The sequence below is a fragment of the Aphis gossypii genome, chromosome X (genome assembly GCF_020184175.1).
Source record: "Aphis gossypii isolate Hap1 chromosome X, ASM2018417v2, whole genome shotgun sequence".
NCBI classification, from domain to species: domain Eukaryota; kingdom Metazoa; phylum Arthropoda; class Insecta; order Hemiptera; family Aphididae; genus Aphis; species Aphis gossypii.
In genome coordinates this window covers 15,028,192-15,052,391 of record NC_065533.1, presented here as the reverse complement: position 1 = coordinate 15,052,391, position 24,200 = coordinate 15,028,192, and the positions used below count along the sequence as shown (strand labels likewise).

Sequence of the window (24,200 nt, the reverse complement as noted above, 5' to 3'; positions counted from 1 at the left end):
AACAAATATCAAAAATCGTTTGAGGCTAAACCGTTATTTAACGCGGTTTTGTAAAAATTTAAATTTCAAACACTCATAAAAATTTTTTGTCTGAATCCGGTAGAGTTTTTTTTACAGATATTTGAAGAAAAATGTATGGAGAACCTTGTACCAAATTTTCAAAACTTAGTTATAAAAGAAAAAGATTTTATGATTTTTCAACTTCAAAATTACTTGCAAATTTTCACGTTTTCGACAGATTTCGTAAAAATTTGAACTATAAAGTATAAACTCTTATAAAAAAAAATTGTGACTAACGATTTTTAATTTTTTTTAGCTACAATAAAAAGAACTTATAAGGAACCTTGTATTAAATTTTCAAAACTTTTTGGTCATCCAAAAATTTTTTATCGACATTTTAAAAAAAATTTCTCAAAAAAATCGAAAATTTCAGTGGTCTATAAATAACTCAAAAAAAGTCAAAATTTTTTGAAAATTTAACTATATACAGATACTACTGACATTAACATTTGGTGAAAATTTCAAGTATTTTCAGTGATTAGTTTTTGAATTACAACCAATTCATCACTTCGTTCAGAATCTAAAACATTATTATTATTATTTATTATTAAAAAATATATAATTAATACTATATACGTATATTATATACTTTCGTCTGTGATGGATCGTGCGTAAATATACACGTAAATGGGTAAATGCAGCTGTAATATTTTTAATATCATTAGATACTTATGCGATTTATATTTAATACATTATTGGATACTTACTTCATAAAATATTTATCATACATTAAATAATACCTAATTTTTAATAATAACCTAAGCTAATACTACCTAAATATCTAAATATTAGTTTTATAGTATTTACTTAGTATTTACTGATCACTCATACTATTTATATTATATAAATCATTATTAATTTATAAAACAAAATTAAGTTTTTTTTAAGTGTTTAAGGCTTTTTTTATGGATTATTATACTGTAAAATGTATTATGTTCAATGAGAAAGGGTTAAAACTTAAACTTCTAAACCTTTCTTTACCAATATTGATAAAAAAATAAATGTTTAATAACAATTGCATTTATTAGTGTACAAAAACATAATATATACCTGTATATCGTATATGTATATATAATATATAGTATAAACATAATTATATTCATAAATATAATATAGGTACGTATAATTTAGCATTAATTTATCAAGTAATGAAATCCAACTACAAAATATACTTGAATTAAGCGTGTGTTAATGCATTTTCTAACTAACTAAAGTTATTCAAAATGTACGCCTTTAGCGCATTGTAGTACTGCAAACACTTTATACGTATATTGTACATATTTTATGCATGTGTCTTAATTCAAAGACACGTCTTGGTGGTAAGCATTAGTATCTGCCTCCGCAGTTCGCAGAGATTGCAATTCCGAACTCAGTTTCTAAACAATTTCATGCTTAATCTTTGTACGCCAAAATTGGTAACACCCTGCCGCACATAGGTATATTATAACCGTACAAGTAAAATACATTATATAATGTAAGAATATTGTATATATATAAATATATTGTAAGCTCAATAAAAATGTATGGATATTTTCAATATTGTGTAAATCTACTAACTTTGACTTTTGAACGCTGTAAAGGTACTGCTCTACACCAGGGGTCTCCAAAGTCAAAACTACTGCTCACAGATCATGCTCGGCCCGTAAACAGCTCGTATACACTGTTTTTTGTCTATACCTGCTGACGTATCCACTCTGCTTCTCACTGGGCATCAACGTTAAACTTTTTATTAGAGCCCGATAAAAGAAAATAACCGTTTCACGTATTGTGATATACCATAATATATAGCACACGCCGTGTTAGCGATCAGATTACAGTCAACGCTATCGCGTAGGCTCTAGATCGGTGAATCCGATTTATATGTATGTAAGACACCGAATAGTCCAACATGATCAAGTAAAATATTCCAATTAAAAAATAAAAACAGTTTTAAAACATATTTTGGTGTTTGACAATTTGAAATTTTATTTACACAAAAATACAATAAATTATTTATTTCTAATATTCATAATAAATTAGTATTGTTTGTATGCTGGGGCAGCGTACGATTTGTAGGCTGGGGCGGGGGTGGAGTATCCGTAAGCTGGGGCAGCGGGGTAGGCTGGGGCAGCTGGGTAGGCTGGGGCAGCTGGGTAAGCTGGTGTGGTGTAAGCCGGTGCGGAGTAAGCCGGGGCGGAGTAAGCCGGTGCGGAGTAAGCTGGCTTGTAGGCTGGGGCGGCTGATGGGTAAGCCGGGGCCGATGGGTAGGCTGGGGCAGCTGGGTAGGCTGGGGCCTTGTAAGCGGGCTTGTAGGCCGGGGCGGAGCTGTAAGACGGTGTGCCTTCTTTCTTCACTTCGGCGACGAAACCGTTGTAGTCGTCAGCGGTGTATTCGACGATTCTCTTGGTGCCATCGGGTTCGACCAGGCTGTAGGATCCTTTGACGTATCCGTTACCGTCGCTGTATTCGGATTGGCTCTTGATGTCGTATGTGGCGTCATCGTGGACGCTGTATTCGAAGTTGTATGGGGCTGGGGCGTAGGCTGGTTCTGGGACGTAAGACTTGGGTGCCGAGTAGGCGGGTGCTGGGTAGGCGGCGGCGGGTGCTGGGTAAGCAGCCGGAGCCGGGTATGCTGGAGGGGCGGCGAATGCGGCGGCGAGCACGCAGGCGAAGACGGCGACGGTCTGCAACGAGAAAGACACAATAACGTTGTAATAATGTGTCGTCTGAGATAGGGGCGACATTAAATTTTTCCTGACGATGTGATAAAATAAATTACATTTACACATAATTTCGATATTGTCAACAAACAAATACACTGCCGACGATATTGCTATATCAATGTTTTAATATCGTACACCAGTGTATTATAAATTATTAAAATAATAATTATTAGGTTATAGATTTAAATATATTTATGTATATAATAGTATTAGTAGTACATAGGTACAGTCACAAAATTCTTTCGATGCCTGTGACTGTAATACAAACAATGTATTTAACAATGGTATCTAACCATTCTATAACCTAACGCGCGAATATGAATAATTGGATGTAATTGAATATTTGAATAAAATAAAATATAATTAATATAAATAATTGTATAACTTTCTCGTATACTAAATACTTGGGACAATCCACTTTTTAAAACGAAGTCAGTGCCTATTTAGAGCTATTAAAGTTATGCTTTTATATTATGTATAAAATTACAAAATAACTAGATCAATGTTAGAATATCTACTTTTCAGTATCGTACAGAATACATATTATAAAGTTTTTTAAATCTTTATAATTTAATTTAAAACAAAATTTACTCTAAACGAATTGTATCACGTAATGAAATCTGAACAGGAGTGTACAAATAGTGACAATAATTGTACTCGATTAGTAAAATAGATTTGCTCTTCAAATTTCAATATTTCTGTAGCGTTAAAAGATGTGAGTAATAACTAATAGACATTGGTACAGAATTTCATACTAGATACTAGCTATTTTTATAGCTGGTCAGCAAAACAAAAATATAATTTTTAACTACCTACTGTAAAAGTATAAAAAGTATTTATATATAAGTAGGTACTTACTTGGAATGCCATGTTGTTGAATAAATAAATTTTTTTTTGGTTGTTGAGTGTGTTGATAGAACGTTGACTGAGTGTAAAGTCCATAGACGATCGTCCGCTTTATATACGATTTTGTATGTCCACCCACTCCGACTAACGCGGTGAATGGTAAATAGGTGTGATAGTTTCTAATGAGTATGCTACATATCTGCTGGTGGTGGTGTCGCGGCCGTTCACAACAAGGGCGTTTCTGTGCCATAACCTTGAGTTAAAGCTCTTCAATAATGCCAAAATTATAAATCGCACTAATTATAGAAAATTAGTAATTACACTATTAATTAACCAAGATATATGTCATTAATGATGTGTGTACTAAATAGACTCAATAACATAATATATATTTTGTTAAGTGTAGTAAAATTAAACATCGAAATTCGGAAAAATCACTTACAAATAATGACAAGAATCGTTATTTTTAATTTAAACATCTAAATTTAACAGCATTATAATTTAATATTTATAAAAAGAATATGCCTATATGTTTTTGATATTTTAAAATTGTTTTAAATCTGAACCCTATAGTAATAACTAATAGGTAATAATGATAATAATATATATTTATGATAATAATACTGGTGCTAACTAAAGTTACCACGGTTTTTTTTTTTAATTTAAAATAAGTATTTCATTATTTTAAAACCAATGGTTGCAAAAGTTTAAAAGTTTCGATATTTGTATAGTTGTTTTATAGTTATATTTTGATAAAAACTAGTCAGTTGGATGAAAATGCTAACTTAAAATAAAAATCTATATGGCCAGTGGCGTCATGAACATTTTTTTCACAACATTGAATTTACCCACCCATAAAAAAACCTTTCGATATATCTATATTCTATATATTAAATACCTATTAAAAACAATACATTATAATATTAATAACATTTATAATATTTATACATTATGATTTTTAAATACAAAAATATTATTACGATCTAAAGAAATTACCCACCCAACTAAAATTGTTTGGGGCAATTATTGCTCCCAAAAAATTAGTTCCTGACGCCACTAATATGGCTAAATTATACACAACTGCTGTGAAGTGTCGACAAGTTGTGTGGCCTATGCTTGAGTTTAACAGGCGTTATACTTTCTCGCGACTCTAAGAGCAATATTATTATCAGGGCTAGGATTTACATGCAATAGCATGTTTTTTTTTGCTACGTTCAAATAGAATTTAAGTGAGTAATATTCGCTGAGTGATTTATAATATTATTGTGATGAAAATAGTACTATTTTTATTTTGCATGATTTTGAATATTATTATATTGAACTTAATGCATATTTTTGCATATTTAGTATGATAGAATTTATTGTATTTAAGTCGATAATAACTAAACTGATCAAAATATATAAATTGGTTTTTTGGTCAAACATAAATTTTATTGTTATAAATACAATCTTACTGTCAAATATACTATATGTACATTAGCCCGATCATTTACATTTGAAAATTTAAAATATATGTGGTCGTAGGATATAAAACACATATTTCTACTATTGATTGAGAATTACAAATTGTATTACTAAAATAATAATTAATTAACTCAAAAAATAAATGAATAATTTTTAATTTTTAATCTCAATTATAGGTAAATATTATATGACAATCAGCTAATCACTGATGTATTTCTTGAAATAAATATATTTTTATAACCATATTTGGGTGTGTATCTTTTAAAAATTAAAATGCATATTTTACAATTTTTTATTGCATAAGAATCCTAGCCTTGATTATTGTATTATTGTATTATTTTTCATATAAAAACATGACTTACATGAAAAATTCTCTGAACAATTTCTGTAGAATAGTCGGATTTGATAATTTATTCTTTTATTTAAAAGAAGATACTATTTTTGAGGTCAGATCAGAGGCCGATTTTTCAAAATTAATATTATTGAAGCTGAATTAATATGCATTTAAATTATGTAAATTTATTATTTTGAAACGTATTTTTCCAACACTGTTCAAAGTAAAATACTAATTCAGGTTTTGAATCGATCTGCAATAAATTCTTATCATTTAAATTAAATAAAAATTAACGAAATCCGATTATTTTATAAAGGATGAGAGTTTTTTTTATATAAACATTTCATCTAAAATCTAAATTGTGATTCGATCACTGACTTTTGCGTATGCGTGTGCATAAATTTCCTTACCATGCGTACGTTAGTATCACGGCATGTGGCACATCACCAGTATTACGTATATCAATAATTTAGCATATTATATAAAATAACTTGAATTGACGATACAGCGTTGTAGGTACCCATTTATCAGTTAAAATTAATTATAATAGCCGTTTATCGTATAATTTCATATGATAACGAATAACGATATAAATTTATGTAACTAGTACGTGATAGTAATACATGACAATTAGCATATTAAAAGATTAAAAAATGGTCATCTGTTTTAAAATTTTAAGTTAAACCTAGGTACAGTTTCTTGTAATAAATAACAATTATATAAAATTTCACCAATTTTCAGTCATTAATATGGTTATTTATATAAACAGTTAAAAACAATTAAAAAAGTCATTGTGTATAGTAAAATTTATAATAATATAAATAAAAGTTTTAAGATCCACGAATAATGTTTTTAAATTATGACAAAATAATTAACATCATTATTTATCCTTTAATATTTAAATAAGTCATTTAGTCGAAATTTGAACTGAATTTTTTTATGAAAAAAAATTGCCTTTATATGTCTATTTTATATTTTCAGTATTAAATACTTATAAGGAATCTTATATTAAATTTTCAAAACTCAATTATAAAAATAGAAGTTTTAATGAATTTCTTCTTACTATTACTACTACTACTACTTCTACTAATTTCTTGGTTGTGGAAAGACAGAGATAACGAGTAGCTAACTGTGATTTCCGATTGTTAATAATAATAACATTATCTATAGAAATCTATAGAAATTTTATGGAACAATTAAGTACGGACTAATAAATATTTATTATATACAAAGTCACTCATACAAATACACAATAACGGACTATGAGCCGCCGATAACAAACTATAAGTGTAATATTATAGCTAACTAACTAACATTAATGTCAATTTACACATTTAAATTCATGCACGGTTCACGCGTGTGAAAATCATATGTACATTTAATTGCCTAAACTTTACTCCTTATTTGATCGACATCAATACCATTTATATAAGTAGTAGGTACCACAATAATACGCACCATATATTTATGATGATATTGGAATTTATTTGTCTTATAAATTATCATAATACACCATAAAAATAATGTGAAGTTCATTCTCTTGGAAAGGCATCCAGCTACTGAGTATTACCGACAATAATCCGTTAAATTAACGTAGATACTTTTAAGGCTATTAAATAGAAAAAATAAATGATAACAGCTATTCAGAATCCACATCATAGATGGTTTTTAAAACATAATTAACATTCGTTTAAAATAATATGTATATTATATATTATATATATGTATGTATAAATGAATTAAAAAAATTAAATACTGTGAAATAGGCTACATTTCAAGTTTCAATGTAACCTACCTTTTCGAAAAACGCATGTCATTGTTAAATCAATATATTTTTTACTGCGCTCAGAATTTAAAATAGAATCAAAATATACATCTGAATATAGTGCGAGATAAGTGTATATCTTTGATATATTGATGTGAAATATCAAAAGCAATATTATTCTAGTATAATTTCTATTCAACTTTTTTTTATTTTTACTAGAACTGGTACCAATCTTGTCAATGTGCATAAACAAAAAAAAAAATGCAATACATAATTTAGTCAGTGTACACTGTACATATCTAATGTTGTTAATGTATTGTGATTGTAAGTCTATAAAAAAACTGGCGATAATGTAATAATAATTCTATAATGCTTTAACGTGCATATGTTGTTACGACCGTGATATAGACAATGTTATTAGATTATCAGCTATTACATCCATTTTTACTATAGTTCACGAAAATCTAAAAACTTAAATTTTAAATTCATAAAATATAGTTTAAAGACCAAAAATTCAGATTTCACATATCAATATTATGATGGCGAGACTAACCAAAAAAAAGAAAAAAAAACAAAACATCGTATTGACAATTTGAAATTTTATTTACACAAAAATACAATAAATTATTTATTTCTAATATTCATAATAAATTAGTATTGTTTGTATGCTGGGGCAGCGTACGATTTGTAGGCTGGGGCGGGGGTGGAGTATCCGTAAGCTGGGGCAGCGGGGTAGGCTGGGGCAGCTGGGTAGGCTGGGGCAGCTGGGTAAGCTGGTGTGGTGTAAGCCGGTGCGGAGTAAGCCGGGGCGGAGTAAGCCGGTGCGGAGTAAGCTGGCTTGTAGGCTGGGGCGGCTGATGGGTAAGCCGGGGCCGATGGGTAGGCTGGGGCAGCTGGGTAGGCTGGGGCCTTGTAAGCGGGCTTGTAGGCCGGGGCGGAGCTGTAAGACGGTGTGCCTTCTTTCTTCACTTCGGCGACGAAACCGTTGTAGTCGTCAGCGGTGTATTCGACGATTCTCTTGGTACCATCGGGTTCGACCAGGCTGTAGGATCCTTTGACGTATCCGTTACCGTCGCTGTATTCGGATTGGCTCTTGATGTCGTATGTGGCGTCATCGTGGACGCTGTATTCGAAGTTGTATGGGGCTGGGGCGTAGGCTGGTTCTGGGGCGTAAGACTTGGGTGCCGAGTAAGCGGGTGCCGAGTAGGCGGGTGCTGGGTAGGCGGCGGCTGGTGCTGGGTAAGCAGCCGGAGCCGGGTATGCTGGAGGGGCGGCGAATGCGGCGGCGAGCACGCAGGCGAAGACGGCGACGGTCTGCAACAGGAGAATGGCACAAGTTAATGATATTATGACATTATTAGATAATTTCAAGTGACGCCGTGTCACATTCTTAGATATTATTCTTAGGTTTATTATTATCTGGTTCTGTTAAAATATTGCGTACATATTTTTTTTGGTCTTATCAAATCAACGCACCGGCAATGGTCGATTTTATAGTGTACTTACTGTGGTATAATATATATACCATCTCCTAGAACCAGTCCAAGAACAATGATTGATGTATAACGCGATATTATTATTATTTTAACCTTATCTGTAGTTATGAAAAATCGATTTAATATTGTTATAGTTACACAATTTAGAGGACAAGGTTAGATGACGTTCTATTATATTATATTATCTAACGATAAAATGACTATCACGTTAATTAATTGAAACGCTTTCTCGTAGATCGGCAACCGCCCTGTAATTTATAAGCATCGAGCACTCGACCCGAAGGGCTGAATTCTATTGCCATTATCCACCGAACAAATGTATTCATGACTGGGTTTTTCAAAAATCCTTATTCCGTATTGACTTACATGAATGATTATTCGAGAACGGGTTAATCGTATTATAAGACTCGTACTTAAATGTCCTATGAACATGACATTAGTGACCGTATGCTTTGGTATTTTAAATTAAACATGAACAGTATCGAAAATGAAAAGAAACGTTATTTGTCGTGAACTGCATTATTTAAATTAAAAGTATTCACTAAAAAAATTGTACATCAAATTTTTGAATGATATTAAAAAGTAAAATATAAAATACGGTAGATAAAATGTAAAATAGAACCAATAACAATGTGTTAAAACTAAAGTTGTATTTATAGGCATATCATTTGACGCGTTATAAGCTCGATAAAGTTTAAAAAGTTTCGAAACGATTGGTTTTTATTATCGAACGATAAAACGTACATATTATAATAATTTAAAAAAAATAATATAACTTATTATATACGTAAGAGTAATATACAAGAGCGTTGAATACACTTACTTGGATTGCCATGGTAAATAAATAAGTTATTTTTTTGGTTGTTGAGTGTGTTTGATTCACTGAACGTTGACTGAGTGTAAAGTTTGTCGACGGCGATCTGCTTTATATATACGCTTATCCGAGCGTAGAGTTTACAGCCGCCGGCTATGACTCGATGTCTGGTGGTAAGCGACCATTCACAACGATATAGAAGCATAGCGGGGCGTATTACTGATACCTACCCGTAACCTTGCATTCGAATTCATAAAATTAACGAAACGTACTTAAAATAAATCTAAGCTTATTGCCTGATCATCATAAATATATATATATCAGTACATGATGGATACATGACGATATATCCAATTAAATCCATAAATAATATAGTCGTAATTCTATATAAATGTCATTGTAATTTAAAGATCACAGTTCTTAAAAATAGTCATGAAACATTTTTGATGCAATTTAAATTAAAAAAAACTTTTTACTTTAAATCATTATATATTATTTGGTTTAAGAAATTTAAAAATAGTTGGTATTTAATCAGAATTTATCTAAAAAATTTATCAGTTTTGGAATATATTTTATAGAAGGTATTATAATATTATATAATACATAAATATAGGTGTATCAAAATATCAATAAGTAACTGTGATTATATAATTATAAGACAGAAACCATAATTATAATTTATAATTATAGTTTCTATCGTTCTAATTTACTTTAAAACATTCAAATTGATCTATTTGAATATTTGTTTATTTAACGCAAATAACACTGTTCAGTATTAACAATTTTCCATTAAAAGCATTTTAAAGTTTTAAACATTTTTATTGAATTAAAAAAAACAAAAAATAAAATAAAAAATAAAAAATAAAACAAAACAACAACAATAATTTCTAAAATAAATCCCGTAGACGATAATCATAAATGTATACTATTTTTCATTATGTACTTGAGGTAGATCCTTGCTTAAGTATTGATTTTATATAATTTATTTTTTTAGTGTATACTACAAGTATCTATAATAATTTCATAAGTATAAAATGTACTTATATGTTTATTTATTTATTTTTTGCATTTTTGGAAGTTTGTTAATTTTTATCAAAATTTAATACTCGCAATAATCAGTACTGTTATACTCCTAAATTTAGATATTATGTTTTTAATAATTTTTTGAGGTAGCAATCTTAATTAGTTTGTAGCCAATAAATCCTAATAAACCTATATAGTAGGTATAATATTGTATAATGCATATTATACTATATTAACTTTGCTATGATTTTTATAATGAAATTTTATCAAAATGTATCCTTCTTTTTTAGATCCAAAGATTTATAAAGTAATTTAATTATTTCATTAATGGTTTATGTTGGTGGAGATATTTACGCAACAACCGTTTTAAACAAGAGACTGGTTTATCGTGTAGAATGTATATAGACGTGAAACTAGAACATTATTTGGTTGTGATTGGAGTTTGACATTGAAAAATGTATGTAATGTTTGTTAATAACAATTATTTTATCAATTAATTGTGTCTACGACAATATGCTAAGAAAGTCATTAAAAATAATTGTCTATTTATCTTATTATCTATAATAGTGGAAAGAATTATTCAGTCACGTTTCCTGCTACTGTGGCGGGTGGCACATTTGCACGATCCTCAAGTACCCAAAATATTGTACAGCAATTATTGCGATAACAATAACTATCCAAAATATGTTGTGCTCTATTGAAAATGCCAAAATGACCAAAACGGTTCACGCGTCCTTCATTTTATTTTTTAATAGATATCTATAGTCAAAATGTCAGACTGACAAATGATTCGGTTCAGACGACTAATGTCGTCGATATTATTATTTATTAATGGATACTTATCAACGATTATAAAGCAATGCTAATAAAACACAACGATATTTGAAATAAATAATAACGCCAATAACGGATATAGGTATAGTGCGTTGCGAAACACCAAATGGGTACTTTTACTCGGCTTATTCGCGATACTCATAGGTGGGTTTATTGTATACCTACGTGACCATACTGTATACACTATATACAGATATCGGTTTACCCGTCGAAACCAGTTTTATACTGTGGTAAACTGGGTGGTAGCCAGTAGCCACGACAGCCGAGTTCGAAACAAATTGTATAGAGAAGTTACCTAAAAGGTACTTTTGAGAAATTGGGAAATGATGATTTCCTATACATAAGAATTAAGAAATAGCACCAGTTATGTATGATTAAAACATATTTCATTGTGGAATTTTTTTCTGTGGCTTTTTATTTTTCATTGCTCTGTTATTTTAAAGTTCATATAAAATATCGTGACATAAATATTATATTTATATTGAAGTTGTTTTTTAATTTAAAATCGTTGATTTTATATTATATAATCAAGTAGAAAAAAGTTAACAAATTTTAACCACAGTTTAAGTTGCCAGTTTTAAAAATGAATAAAGTGAGAACGCGGGTACGCTAATAAGTAATAAGCAATAAACTATGCTACCTATATAATTTGAAATTGTTCTTGTATAAGAATTTACACATCACACTATAAAATTACAAGTGTGTAGAGGTATAGTACAGAAATATGTGTTGTACATGGCGTATGGTTTTTTTTTTTATTTGTACCTAATCTTTAATATAGGTACCCGTGAGTATATTGCTAGAGGTGTATTTTTTTTTATGAACAATTTAGTTTTGGTTATCGTAATATTCGAAATGATTAAGTTGTTGCTTATTTATATAATATCAATAATAGTTTTAATGGCCAGAGGTGTTGAAAGTTTTGTTATCCTATCTATACTATACTTTTAAACACACCACCGTTTGGATACTGTGATCTGAATAATATAGATAGGAGTATAGGACTCAACGCTGGAGCGAACAATTTGCAAAATGTTTGTCCTAGGAGCCGAGTCCAGTACGCTTGAGTCGTCCGTGTTCGTAGCCAATAATCAATATTACGTACGAATGACGTGTACCATTTGGATTATAAGCACAACTTAAAATAGATAGTTTATCTTTATATTATTATGCATTTAATAGCATTTTCCATCTGATTAATTCATTTACACTCCACTTGGACAGTGATATCACACCACACAGGTGTATCGTGTATCTGACGATTGATCCACACCGGTATTTATATTAATGGAAAGTCGCCCATGTTTAATATTGTAATGTGATTGTACATTTGTACAACAGCGGTTATAAAGTTTGAAACAGTTGAAACATTGACTTTCATTACTTTTTAAATCTCAGCAAACGTTTTTTCATTGTCATTTGAAAAAGAAGAAGAATGTATCCAACGCAATACCAATTTTTCGGCTAATATTCATAGTTAAGAAATATTTTAAATACAAATTTAAAATAAATAACAAAATTATTTATACTTAGGTGATTTACAATACATATTTCTTAAATTAATATTATACTGGACATTTGGAATTTATGGTTTAAAAAAGTTTTTATTTGCTGTAGATACAAGCCCGGATTAAGGGGGGCCAGAGGGGGCCATGGCCCCGGGCCCACAACGGATATTAAACAATAGTAGACCCCTGTCGAATAATACTTTTTTTTTTATTAAATCAGAAATATTTGCATATAGTAATAATTAGGGCCCGGATTTATATGCTCTAAAAACCTAAGGAATATGCACTCAAAAATATGCATTTATGCTCTTATTTTGTAGGAATATGCCCTTTAAATTAAAAAATATACAAAAATAAATCGATTAAAAAGTATTTTATTTACATTATATTTTATATAGGTGTTTACATAAAATGATATTATTTTTTATATTTTATTTTTTGAAGTTATTTGAACGTATTTGAAAAATTAATATTAAAAATATTTGTATTAAATAAATTATGTGACTAAACATACCAAAAGCATTCGCATTACATTGTACATTTGTACTAGGTACGAATGTTTATTTTAGATTTTCGAAAGAAAAAAGAAAACGACTTCGTCATATTACACAAACTAAAAATATAACTGTAAATCTTACGTTATTTTAACTAAAATTAGCAAAATATTACATATTGTGTTTTAAAAAACGTATATATGCAATAAAAAATGGTAAAATACAGAAATATGCAGTACATGTCAAAAAATGACAAAATATCATATGTATGACGTATTCGTGTATTATCTATCAAATTATCATAACATAATAAACCATGTACATCAATATAATTTCTTTCGCGACACCATCATAATTTACTGCAGTCATATTATTGCAATTTTGAAGATAATACAATATGTTTACACTACAGCATCATAATATGGATATTTTCGTTACCTACTGCACTGGTGATAATGATCATTATTATGCATATCGTGGCGTGCACTATAATGCAGTTAGTAACATAGTAATATGAAATCGTAGATATCAATAACTGGTATTATTAAAAATCGAATATTATTTATTATTATATTATATTGTTATTGCATATAGTTATTATTTCGAATATTTCGACATTCAACGTCTCTGGACGTCTATGTTTTGCTAAAAATTACGAAGTAACTTCTAACTAGGTACTAACGTATTTACAATATTAATATCTAATTGACGATATCATCTCGTTTATCGACGTCTAACGATATAACGATATAGGTAGCCATATAGGTTTAATCTCATTTAAATAAATTACGTTTCGAACGCAGTTGTGAGTAGGTAGCAAAGTTGTCGAGTCAATAAACATAAATATGTTATTCAGCTGTTACTTCTCACTGGAGAATGTTCAGTAAATTAGTGTTTTAACCACATTAAGTATGTATTAAATGCACATAATAATGAGAAAATATTAAGGATTGTACTTAATTTAGACTTAAAGTTATTATTTAATTACTGGACATAATGAAAACATGATTCTATAGTCTATACTCTATACCAGTGGTTCTTAATCTTTTTCGAATGACGGAACACTTAACATTTTATGAGGTTTTTACGGAACACAGCCGTAAAATAAAACAGTAATTTTATTAATTATTAATCGTTTAATATATTAAACAACAAATGTATAACATAAAACAGTTTGCAAATATGTCAGTAAAACGTCTTACTTATATCATTGTGTTTTGTTTTAAATGTCAAAATGTTAAGAAAATGAAAATAGAAATACTAAATAAAATTTTTTCTATTGGTTTAAAAATTTTGTCGGAACACTTATATTAAGTAACACCGGTCAAGAACTACTGCTCTATACTATTCATTCCTATAATTTGATTTTTGGTACCTAGTCTTGCAAATCTTAAATAATTAATTATTTAAAAAAAAAATTATTGTAATAAACTGTCATAATATATTTTAAATTTTAGTATTTTAGTCATCAGTTTGATCCAAAAAATTAATATTCAACCTGAACTTAATTTATGTTACATTATCACGTATTAATACAAACATTGCAAATTATTACGACAATATTATATTGTATAACTTATTATTATTCTAAATAATGGAGACCATGTTTTTGATCTGTGTTCCCTGGTTAAATTGTGATCTATAAATGAGTCTGAATCAGTTAAAGATTAAAAATATTTATTATTACAATCAAAGAATAAATGTTGGTAAAATAACAATTTTTAATTTAATTTAACAATTTTAATTCTAATACAGTTATATTGTAACTCTCAGTAGTTATATTTGCAGTTTGATAATTTGTTACGTACTAAACCTTACAAATTCATATTATAATAAGATTTAGCAATATAGACTATAGAGAGTATATTTTTTTCTTATTATAATATAAATACAAATATATTTCATATTAGGTATATTTTTAGAAACAAGAGATTTTCTCAAGTTTAGGAATTATTATTAAATTCTTAAAATATTACACTTACTAAATAGTTTAAAATATTATAGGTACTACACTTTTATCATGAACCTTGGGAACTTCCAAGAATATTATTATGATGTGAATTTCATTACAATATTCATAATAATTAGAAGCAAGTTTTCAAAAATACATTAACAGATCTACAACATGATACAAGTAGGTAGTTGTTGTTTTAGGTCAGATTAAAGATATGTTATGAAGTAAGAAAAACATAACATTTCAGATGTACTTGGATGTATTTCTTAGTCAGGGTATAATAACTAATTAGACCACCTTCGTGATAAACCGTTTTTAAAATTTAATATTACTATTATTAAATAATATGTTTTCATCAAAGTTATTAATAATAAAAATAATTAGTTTGAAATATATCTTAATTTTATTGTCAATTTCAATTTGTCATGTCTAAAATATAAAATAGTTATTATTTCATGAAATAATTTTTCTCAATATTCATAATTATACATACATTTAATTTATATAGAATATTGAATTAAACATAATAATAATGTTAGTTAAAAGCATATTGTTTAAGTTCAAATTTGTTGTTACAAAATGAAAATGAGAAAGTAATTATAGCAGAATTGTACTGTAGATATTTTTAGAATAAATTGATGGCATGAACGGTTACTGTCACTAATTTATGCACTTTATGCAATGCTCATAATTCTTAGATTGAAATTCATTTTTCTGATAATATCTATCATGTACTGAGATGCCAGGAAGATATTGCATAATTAAAGCTTGTGATTATTGGATATGTATTTCTACGTCAAGCAATTTTTTCTCTATCTAAGTAAGTAATCTATTAATAAAACATTGGTCAAGAAACAATTTTATTTAATAATTATTTTATAAGTCATAAGAAATATTGATGTACGAGTCGTTGAAATATCACAAAATAATAAAATAATCTTCTTTTTCTTGTAGTTTTATTAAGCAATGTGACATTGCATTTTGTTTTCTCCCTTATTAGATTATATAATTATATTATTTTGGTAACCGGTATGTTAGAATTTACATTACTATAGTTAGTGGTTACTTTCAAAATTATCATAATTCATAAAATAAAAAATATCTAAATAATCACATAATATGATCATAAAGTTACTGTACATTTTCATATGAAATCTTATTTAGAGTATCTTATTTCTAGTGTTCAATTTCAGTTAGAGCTTTATTATTGTAGTGTAGTACGTTGTACCTATTATTACATATAATATAATATACACAGAAATAAAAAAAATAAACATTTTTAAGTAGGTTTAAATTCTTATCAAAATCTTAATTTGTATTAATAACTTCGATATTATTTAATGTTTTCTTCTTGTTTGTTATATTAATCTATTTAATTACTTATCAAATATATAGGTTATATATATATTTTTTAAATTCTTTATTGTTTTTAAATACAAACGTACAAAATAATATTTTTTTGATATTTTAAAAATAGCATAAATGTACTATTTAATATCCAAAACAAACTTTTAATAATTAAAAATTATAATTAAGTTAAGAAATCAAAGACAATAAGTCATAGTTAAGAAAGATAATTTAAGATATATTTAAATTATGAAATTTTAAGTAGTAGACGGTGTCGGCGGAATCATTTTTTTAAAATTATATGTAGTTTAAATTTTTTTTTTAAAGATCAATGATAGCTTAGTATTAGAAGTAGGTACTTTTGTTTATAAAAAAATAAATAAAAAATCGGCTGTGAATCATAACTGACACAAACTAAAATTGACTGTCTAAATTTAATTTTAAACATAAAGTATAAGTAAACAAACTTCAAGCTAACTAAAGTTATTTAAATAAGTGCAATGAGAGAAGTTTGATTATATTTTGAAAAATATAAAAGTAAATATGATTACATCTGAAGGTGCTTAGTATATAAACTAATATGATAATAAGTTGAATGTAATAATAGGTAGTTATTTTACAATCAGAAATGATTTAGAGATGTGAATGATTTTGACTTCTTGCTCTCTTTCGAGTTCAGGTATGGCACAACTTAACTGTTTACTCAACTCTACATTACGTCATATTTTTATAATTCAAATTGGAATAAAAACAATTTGCATAAGTGATAGTTTTATTTACAAAAAATACAACAATCTATATTATTATATAATATAGGTATCTATAATATAAGTAATAGGTAATTAAAAATAACTTTATATAAAGTAAATTTAATTACATAGGTAAGCACCAAGTAGGCGACTCCAGCGATTAAGTCTATTAAAAAAAGTCCAGATTCTATCCGTTGACTCTATGTGTATTTACAATTGTTAATAATACTTCATTTCGTTAGATAATTTTCATTATATTTATATAAATTAAGTTAAGTTACCTATTTGGATGAATAAAATCAAACTTCTAATTCATCGATTTTTTTTTCATTTAGTAATATTTTTTATTCAGATAGTTTACATATTATATACTATATATTTTACTATGTATAAAATCATAATTTAATAACCTATTTAATATTTTTATATAATATGTATGTTTATATAATATATCGAAATTATTGAATTTACCTATATTGTATTTATTTATTTTTATTAATACTTACTTAAAGTTTTTTGTTTTTGTTTTAGATACAATTGTTTTATTAATTTATTACTTTATGAACTGCAGAACGATAGTATGTAGATTGTATTAATTATTTAATTAATAATATATAAAGCATTACCTATATTTATTTATGTCAGCTATTTTTGACGTTAATGTAGATAATATTTGAAATTTATAATTTGTATAATTTTATTGTATTTTATATCATATTTTAAAAAATTAAAATTAAATTTGAAACTATTTGTGCCATACAAATGTACTTTAATGTATAAGGGTATGTTGGTAGTTAAATTAATATTGCTTACAGCTTTATTGTCATAATGACAATTACTATTAATATGAAACGATGAAAAAATCGTGCAATTCAGCGTCGTCCTTTCAATAAAGATATTTCAGATTAGGGTAACTATAAAAAAATGTACCATAAACAGACATGTTGGATAGACGGAGCGGCATGTACCTAAACTGCAGTTTCATAATATTTATTTTTGGTACACCGTTATTATTGCAATTCAATTATATTTTTAACTAGACATGAGTATAATGATTTACAGATGAAAAACGTTTATTTCTTTTTCTATCATAGTAAATAATAAGAAAACGTTAACTTTTTTAGGTATGACTGTACGGTTATGTGGGTTACACTAATTTATTAATTATATTGACTACAGAATGACGCGTAGTAGGCTCTGATAATTAATATTGAAATGCTGTTCACTATGATGAAATATTTATAATATGTATGTCAATGTCACTTTAATTATATGTTCGTAGGTATTAATATCTAATTTTCTAGTGATAGATGTTAGCCGTTTATTATTAATTTTGTCTGGTAGCGTAGTGAATAATTGCTGTTCGATTGAAAAATAGAATACTTTATTAACTTACGTACTCCATGAAACTAAATATATATTTTTATTTTAAATAAAACGATTAATGACCATATATCTGATATACTTACCTGTACTTATATTATATTATATAATAAATAATAATATATCAATAACCACAGTCCGAGGCTATATTAGACTCGAAACTCACGGTGAGTCAAAAGCGAACAAACCGCACCTATAACTCAATTAATGTAATAGATGACTGTAGAGTGGTTTTCTTTCACCTGGGCTTATAATTAGAATGACGCATTTTCTTTTACTTATACCTATGGCTATCACATCAACTTTATACCCACACCAGGTGAGCGGCTCTTTCTACACAGACGCTTATTCCGAGGGATATAAAGACGATGATTTTTGAGGTGTTGCAATCAATTTTTTACACTAACTCTTATATAGTGCAATTTCATCGATACCTGCTGACGAATCCACTTCGAATCTCAGTGGGCACCAACGTTAAACTTTTTATTAGAATACAATAAAAGAAAATAATCTTTTCAAGTATTCTGATACACCATAGTATATAGCATACACTGCGTTAGCAATCACTGTATAGTGTATACTGTATAGCCAACGCTATCGTGTATGTGGTTTCACTTCACTCAGGTCCAGATATATATTTTATCAGTGAATCTAATTTAAATGTGTCTAAGACACCGAATAATCCAACATGATCAAGTAAAATATTCCAAATAAAAAATAAAAACAGTTTTTAAACATATTTTGGTGTTTGACAATTTGAAATTTTATTTACACAAAAATACAATAAATTATTTATTTCTAATATTCATAATAAATTAGTATTGTTTGTATGCTGGGGCAGCGTACGATTTGTAGGCTGGGGCGGGGGTGGAGTATCCGTAAGCTGGGGCAGCGGGGTAGGCTGGGGCAGCTGGGTAGGCTGGGGCAGCTGGGTAAGCTGGTGTGGTGTAAGCCGGTGCGGAGTAAGCCGGGGCGGAGTAAGCCGGTGCGGAGTAAGCTGGCTTGTAGGCTGGGGCGGCTGATGGGTAAGCCGGGGCCGATGGGTAGGCTGGGGCAGCTGGGTAGGCTGGGGCCTTGTAAGCGGGCTTGTAGGCCGGGGCGGAGCTGTAAGACGGTGTGCCTTCTTTCTTCACTTCGGCGACGAAACCGTTGTAGTCGTCAGCGGTGTATTCGACGATTCTCTTGGTACCATCGGGTTCGACCAGGCTGTAGGATCCTTTGACGTATCCGTTACCGTCGCTGTATTCGGATTGGCTCTTGATGTCGTATGTGGCGTCATCGTGGACGCTGTATTCGAAGTTGTATGGGGCTGGGGCGTAGGCTGGTTCTGGGGCGTAAGACTTGGGTGCCGAGTAAGCGGGTGCCGAGTAGGCGGGTGCTGGGTAGGCGGCGGCTGGTGCTGGGTAAGCAGCCGGAGCCGGGTATGCTGGAGGGGCGGCGAATGCGGCGGCGAGCACGCAGGCGAAGACGGCGACGGTCTGAAATGAAAAAATAGAACAATAAAGTAATGATCAAGGTATAAGTTACTATAAAATTTGTGGTTTTATAAGCTATGTGCCTCGTATGCGTATCATTGCAGGACGTGTAGGTACTCATGTCTTATATATATATAGTTTATTTTAGTTCATTCGGACAGTATTGACGATGTTTAGGTTTAATATTGAATCACAGCATCAGTTTATACTCCATCCTATACGGGGGGGGTCTATCGAGATTTTTTAGTGTTAACTGTGTAAATGAAAAAACGGAAAAACGAGGCTTTTTATAGTTAGCGCGTACTGCGTGGGTATATATGGTACAATTAATTCAACGCTGTGGCTGCAGTAACGAAGTCTTATTGCTTTAGTAGAATCAAGGTCGTTATATGGATTCGACGACTTCCGACCTACAATGTAATTAGATGAACTATATTATATAATATTATACTTTCTCAGAGCCTACGCGTGTCGTCGACCGGATCGTAATTATTATTAAGTGCAACGGAATGTCCGATATGACTGACGTGACTATAATCTAAATTGGCTATAGCTATCATTCTGTTAGGTGTACGATAATAAACGATTTTTATTTGAACGATTGTAACCTGCCAATGTGCGTTAGCTTCTCAGAATTGCAAGTCGGGTCGTTACCTATATCCTTGTAGATTTGTTAATTATTAAATAATTTCGTGTTTGTTTGGGGTGATAAATATTATTACCATAGGCAGAATTTCCATTCAACGAATGAATTAAAATAAAACTCGAATACGATTTGAAACCCGTTGAAATGCGAAATGATTGTAATTTAATGCAATTAATAGAAATCATGTAATATAATAATCTAAACTTTAAAAGGACATGTTGCGAAAATGTTGAATGATCTAAACCGCTGTATCTATATCGTAATGGATTTATTCCAATATTTTAATATAATTATATTATTGTTCTATGTGCGAAAAAATATTTGTTTTTAGATTTAAGGTTGTAGGTTGATAAAGGAAAAAATAATTATAGTAACGTGTGTACTTACTTGGATTGCCATGGCGAATAAATAAGGTTTTTTTTGGTTGTTGAGTGCGTTGAAGTCACTGAACGTTTTGACTGAATGTAAAGTTCTGGTGCTGGTAGTCGGGTTTATATACTAGCAGTTCGTCTGGCTTGGCCCTCATTGTCCATGGTCGAGGGGTGTTTGGTGGGTGGGGCCGAGTACGTATAGATAGTCATGATATTATTCAGAATTGCGCGACCCCGGCGTCGAGACGTGTGCCTCCAGGGCGATATCTTATCGAAATAGTTATCATATTATCGTCGAACCACCGAAATCAGGTTATTACACACAGTTGTTACGCACATTTTTTCATACATGTGTGTAGTGAGTGTGAATTATTATTGTTTGATCGCGATAAATTGGGCTTCGATGCATATATGTAGAACTGGTCCTGTTGGCTAACAATTGAGCTGACGTTATTACTGCAATGTGCATTACCTATTACCTTTACACCGACGTTTTGTCAGTAAAGAGCATACGTAAGTTTACATAGTTTTAGTGTAACAGCGTAACTCGCCATTTATTTTGCTACTATTGTAAAGTAGTAATATAATTTTGTATAATATTAGAACCTATTTGTAATAAATATGGTTCAGATTTTAAAACATAATAAATAACAAAAAATCTTATTCATTTTTTAAAAAAAAGCACGATAAAAAAATAACTTATACTAGGAATAAAATTGAACAAAAAAAAAAAATTAATTATAAAAATAATTAACGACCATATATTTAGCTAGATTTTCAGTTGTAAAACCGATTATTATCAAACAAAATGTATATATACATTGAAAATGAACGCTTTACATCCACTGAAGTAATCGGTGCATGCTTCATTTTAGCAGTTAAATTGAAAACTGAACATATACTGTCATATTATAAAATTTTTAGGTATTTTTACATTTTTTATTAATTAAACTCAATTTTTATTATTATTATAACATACAGTAAACATATTAAAATGCAACGAAAAAAAAAAAAGAATGATTTATTTGGAATCAGAATGACATAAAACAAATTTATGTATAAACATTTGATTTTTACCTCACACAAAAAAGGAGTATACAGTTTAAAACTTAAGCTCTAGTTATTAACAGCGTACCGTAAAATAGAGAGAATAAATTCGTGGTCTAAATAGCTAGAATTTATTTAAATATTTTTAAAATTGTTCTGTATACAGAAAATCATAATTTAAATAACAGGGAAAATGTTCAATTTTTTATAACTAATATTTTTAAATAATAACAAATTAATGATAATCGTTCAGAGAACAAATTGTTAATACCTATACGCTTGAAATTTGAACATACAGTTGCATATACAAATTTCAATTACAATTACTCATAAAAAGTGTATGTGGTTCGAATATCCGAAAAAAAAATATTCACGAGAAATATTGTACTACATTTTAAAATTGTATAGATTTATAATTTCATAATTAAATTACGTACATAAAAAAATACTAATATACATGTATTATATTTGATGAAAAGTTCACATTTTTACAGTTATTAACTTTTGAAGTATTACAACAAAAATCCAAATCAATTTTGTTGGATATTGGTTTCGCTTGAAAGTTTTATTTTCTCTTATTTTATTATTATTATTTTTTTTTTTTTGAAAGTACTATGAATTCTATTATTTTTAAGTCCCCTCCCCTTAAAAATGTCAACTAAATCCAATTTTTTTAGTTTAAACTAACCTCAAAGTTAAAGATAACATTTTCATTAGGTACCTACTTCTAAAGTTTAAAAGTGATGCCGAGAAACACATACACAAAAAATAACATATATTGATAATAAAATTGCTCATCATTACAGAATCTAATAACTTATTATTAATAACTGTAATAATTTATTACATATTTATATTTTATTATACGTTTTATGTTAAATTTTTGTGAGCCTAGTAGAATTAAAATTCTAAATATATATCTAGAACTCTGAAAAATTGATGATTTAAACGAATCAAATTATTGTAAAATCCTTCAAGTACACAGTACACCATTGTACTCAACAGTTTTTTATTCGACGGATTGTCGTGTTTTTTCGATTATATGTGGCCTGCGGTTAAAGCGTTCAAACGTGGTTCCTTTTTTTTAATCGAAACCCACAGCAGCAAAATCGATATACAGAGTTTTTATATCAGTGGCATACTAGAATTATACATAAATGTGTATAATTATATTATTATTCAACAGCAGGCCATAAAACTAGGTACCTCACGTTCTCGCAGTTATACATTTATAATAATAAATAGCTGTAGTAGCTGCACTGCCATACTGACACTACAAAAGATATTTCTAGTATTTGGATGTTTCTTGTAATACGGTTGGTAGGGCATATTATTATTGTAAAATATATTTTTTCTAAATTTTGAAATTTTGAGTTGAGGTTCCCCGGGGTTCTGCCGCGGCCCCCGCCTTATAGTCGCTCTACTTAATATATTTTTATTAACTCGCTCACCTTTAACGGCTTTAACTATACGATATTATTATAAGTAGGATCATGAACTAGAATGTAATGCCCTAAAGACTATAAAATAATGTCTTATTATAGATGAGTAGACATATTACTTTATTTGCAACATACAAATAATAACATAAATGAATGCAAGCATACAAATTAAATACAATTTAAAAGAAAAACATTATTTCACCATTCCTGCATAAACCTATGTCCTGTATGCAATGTTTGTCATAATATAATATAGTGATAGATTACGATTCAATAAATACATTTAATATTTACATAATTAAAAAACTATATTCATTCCTAGTTATAATATTTCGTATTATAATTGAACGTTTATAAACGATCAAGGATACGATTTCGATAAACGAACGAATGGTTCGAACTGCGAAATCAACGAAACAATCTCGTAGCCACTGTATCGTTAATAA

General features: G+C 29.0%; 1 protein-coding gene across 1 annotated transcript; it reads right to left on the bottom strand.

Annotated features, from left to right (window-relative positions):
- Positions 1-1,999: 1,999 nt before the first annotated feature.
- LOC114125418 (adhesive plaque matrix protein-like) lies at positions 2,000-21,443 on the bottom strand. Its single transcript, XM_050207067.1, has 4 exons — positions 21,282-21,443; positions 7,824-8,485; positions 3,621-3,717; positions 2,000-2,723 (listed from the first exon to the last, which is right to left on the bottom strand). Exons 1-4 carry the CDS (start codon positions 21,291-21,293, stop codon positions 2,076-2,078), a joined length of 1,419 nt encoding a protein of 472 aa, XP_050063024.1. The 5' UTR covers positions 21,294-21,443; the 3' UTR covers positions 2,000-2,075.
- Positions 21,444-24,200: the final 2,757 nt, after the last annotated feature.

Bases quoted from the DNA above. Each gene is read 5' to 3' on its own strand.
- LOC114125418 (XM_050207067.1), bottom strand. The intron at 3,718-7,823 runs ATTTATTATGAA...TCGTATATAAAG, and splicing joins CCAGCATACAAACAATACTA to CGGACGATCGTCTATGGACT. The intron at 2,724-3,620 runs GTAAGTACCTAC...TTCTCGTTGCAG, and splicing joins TCAACAACATGGCATTCCAA to ACCGTCGCCGTCTTCGCCTG.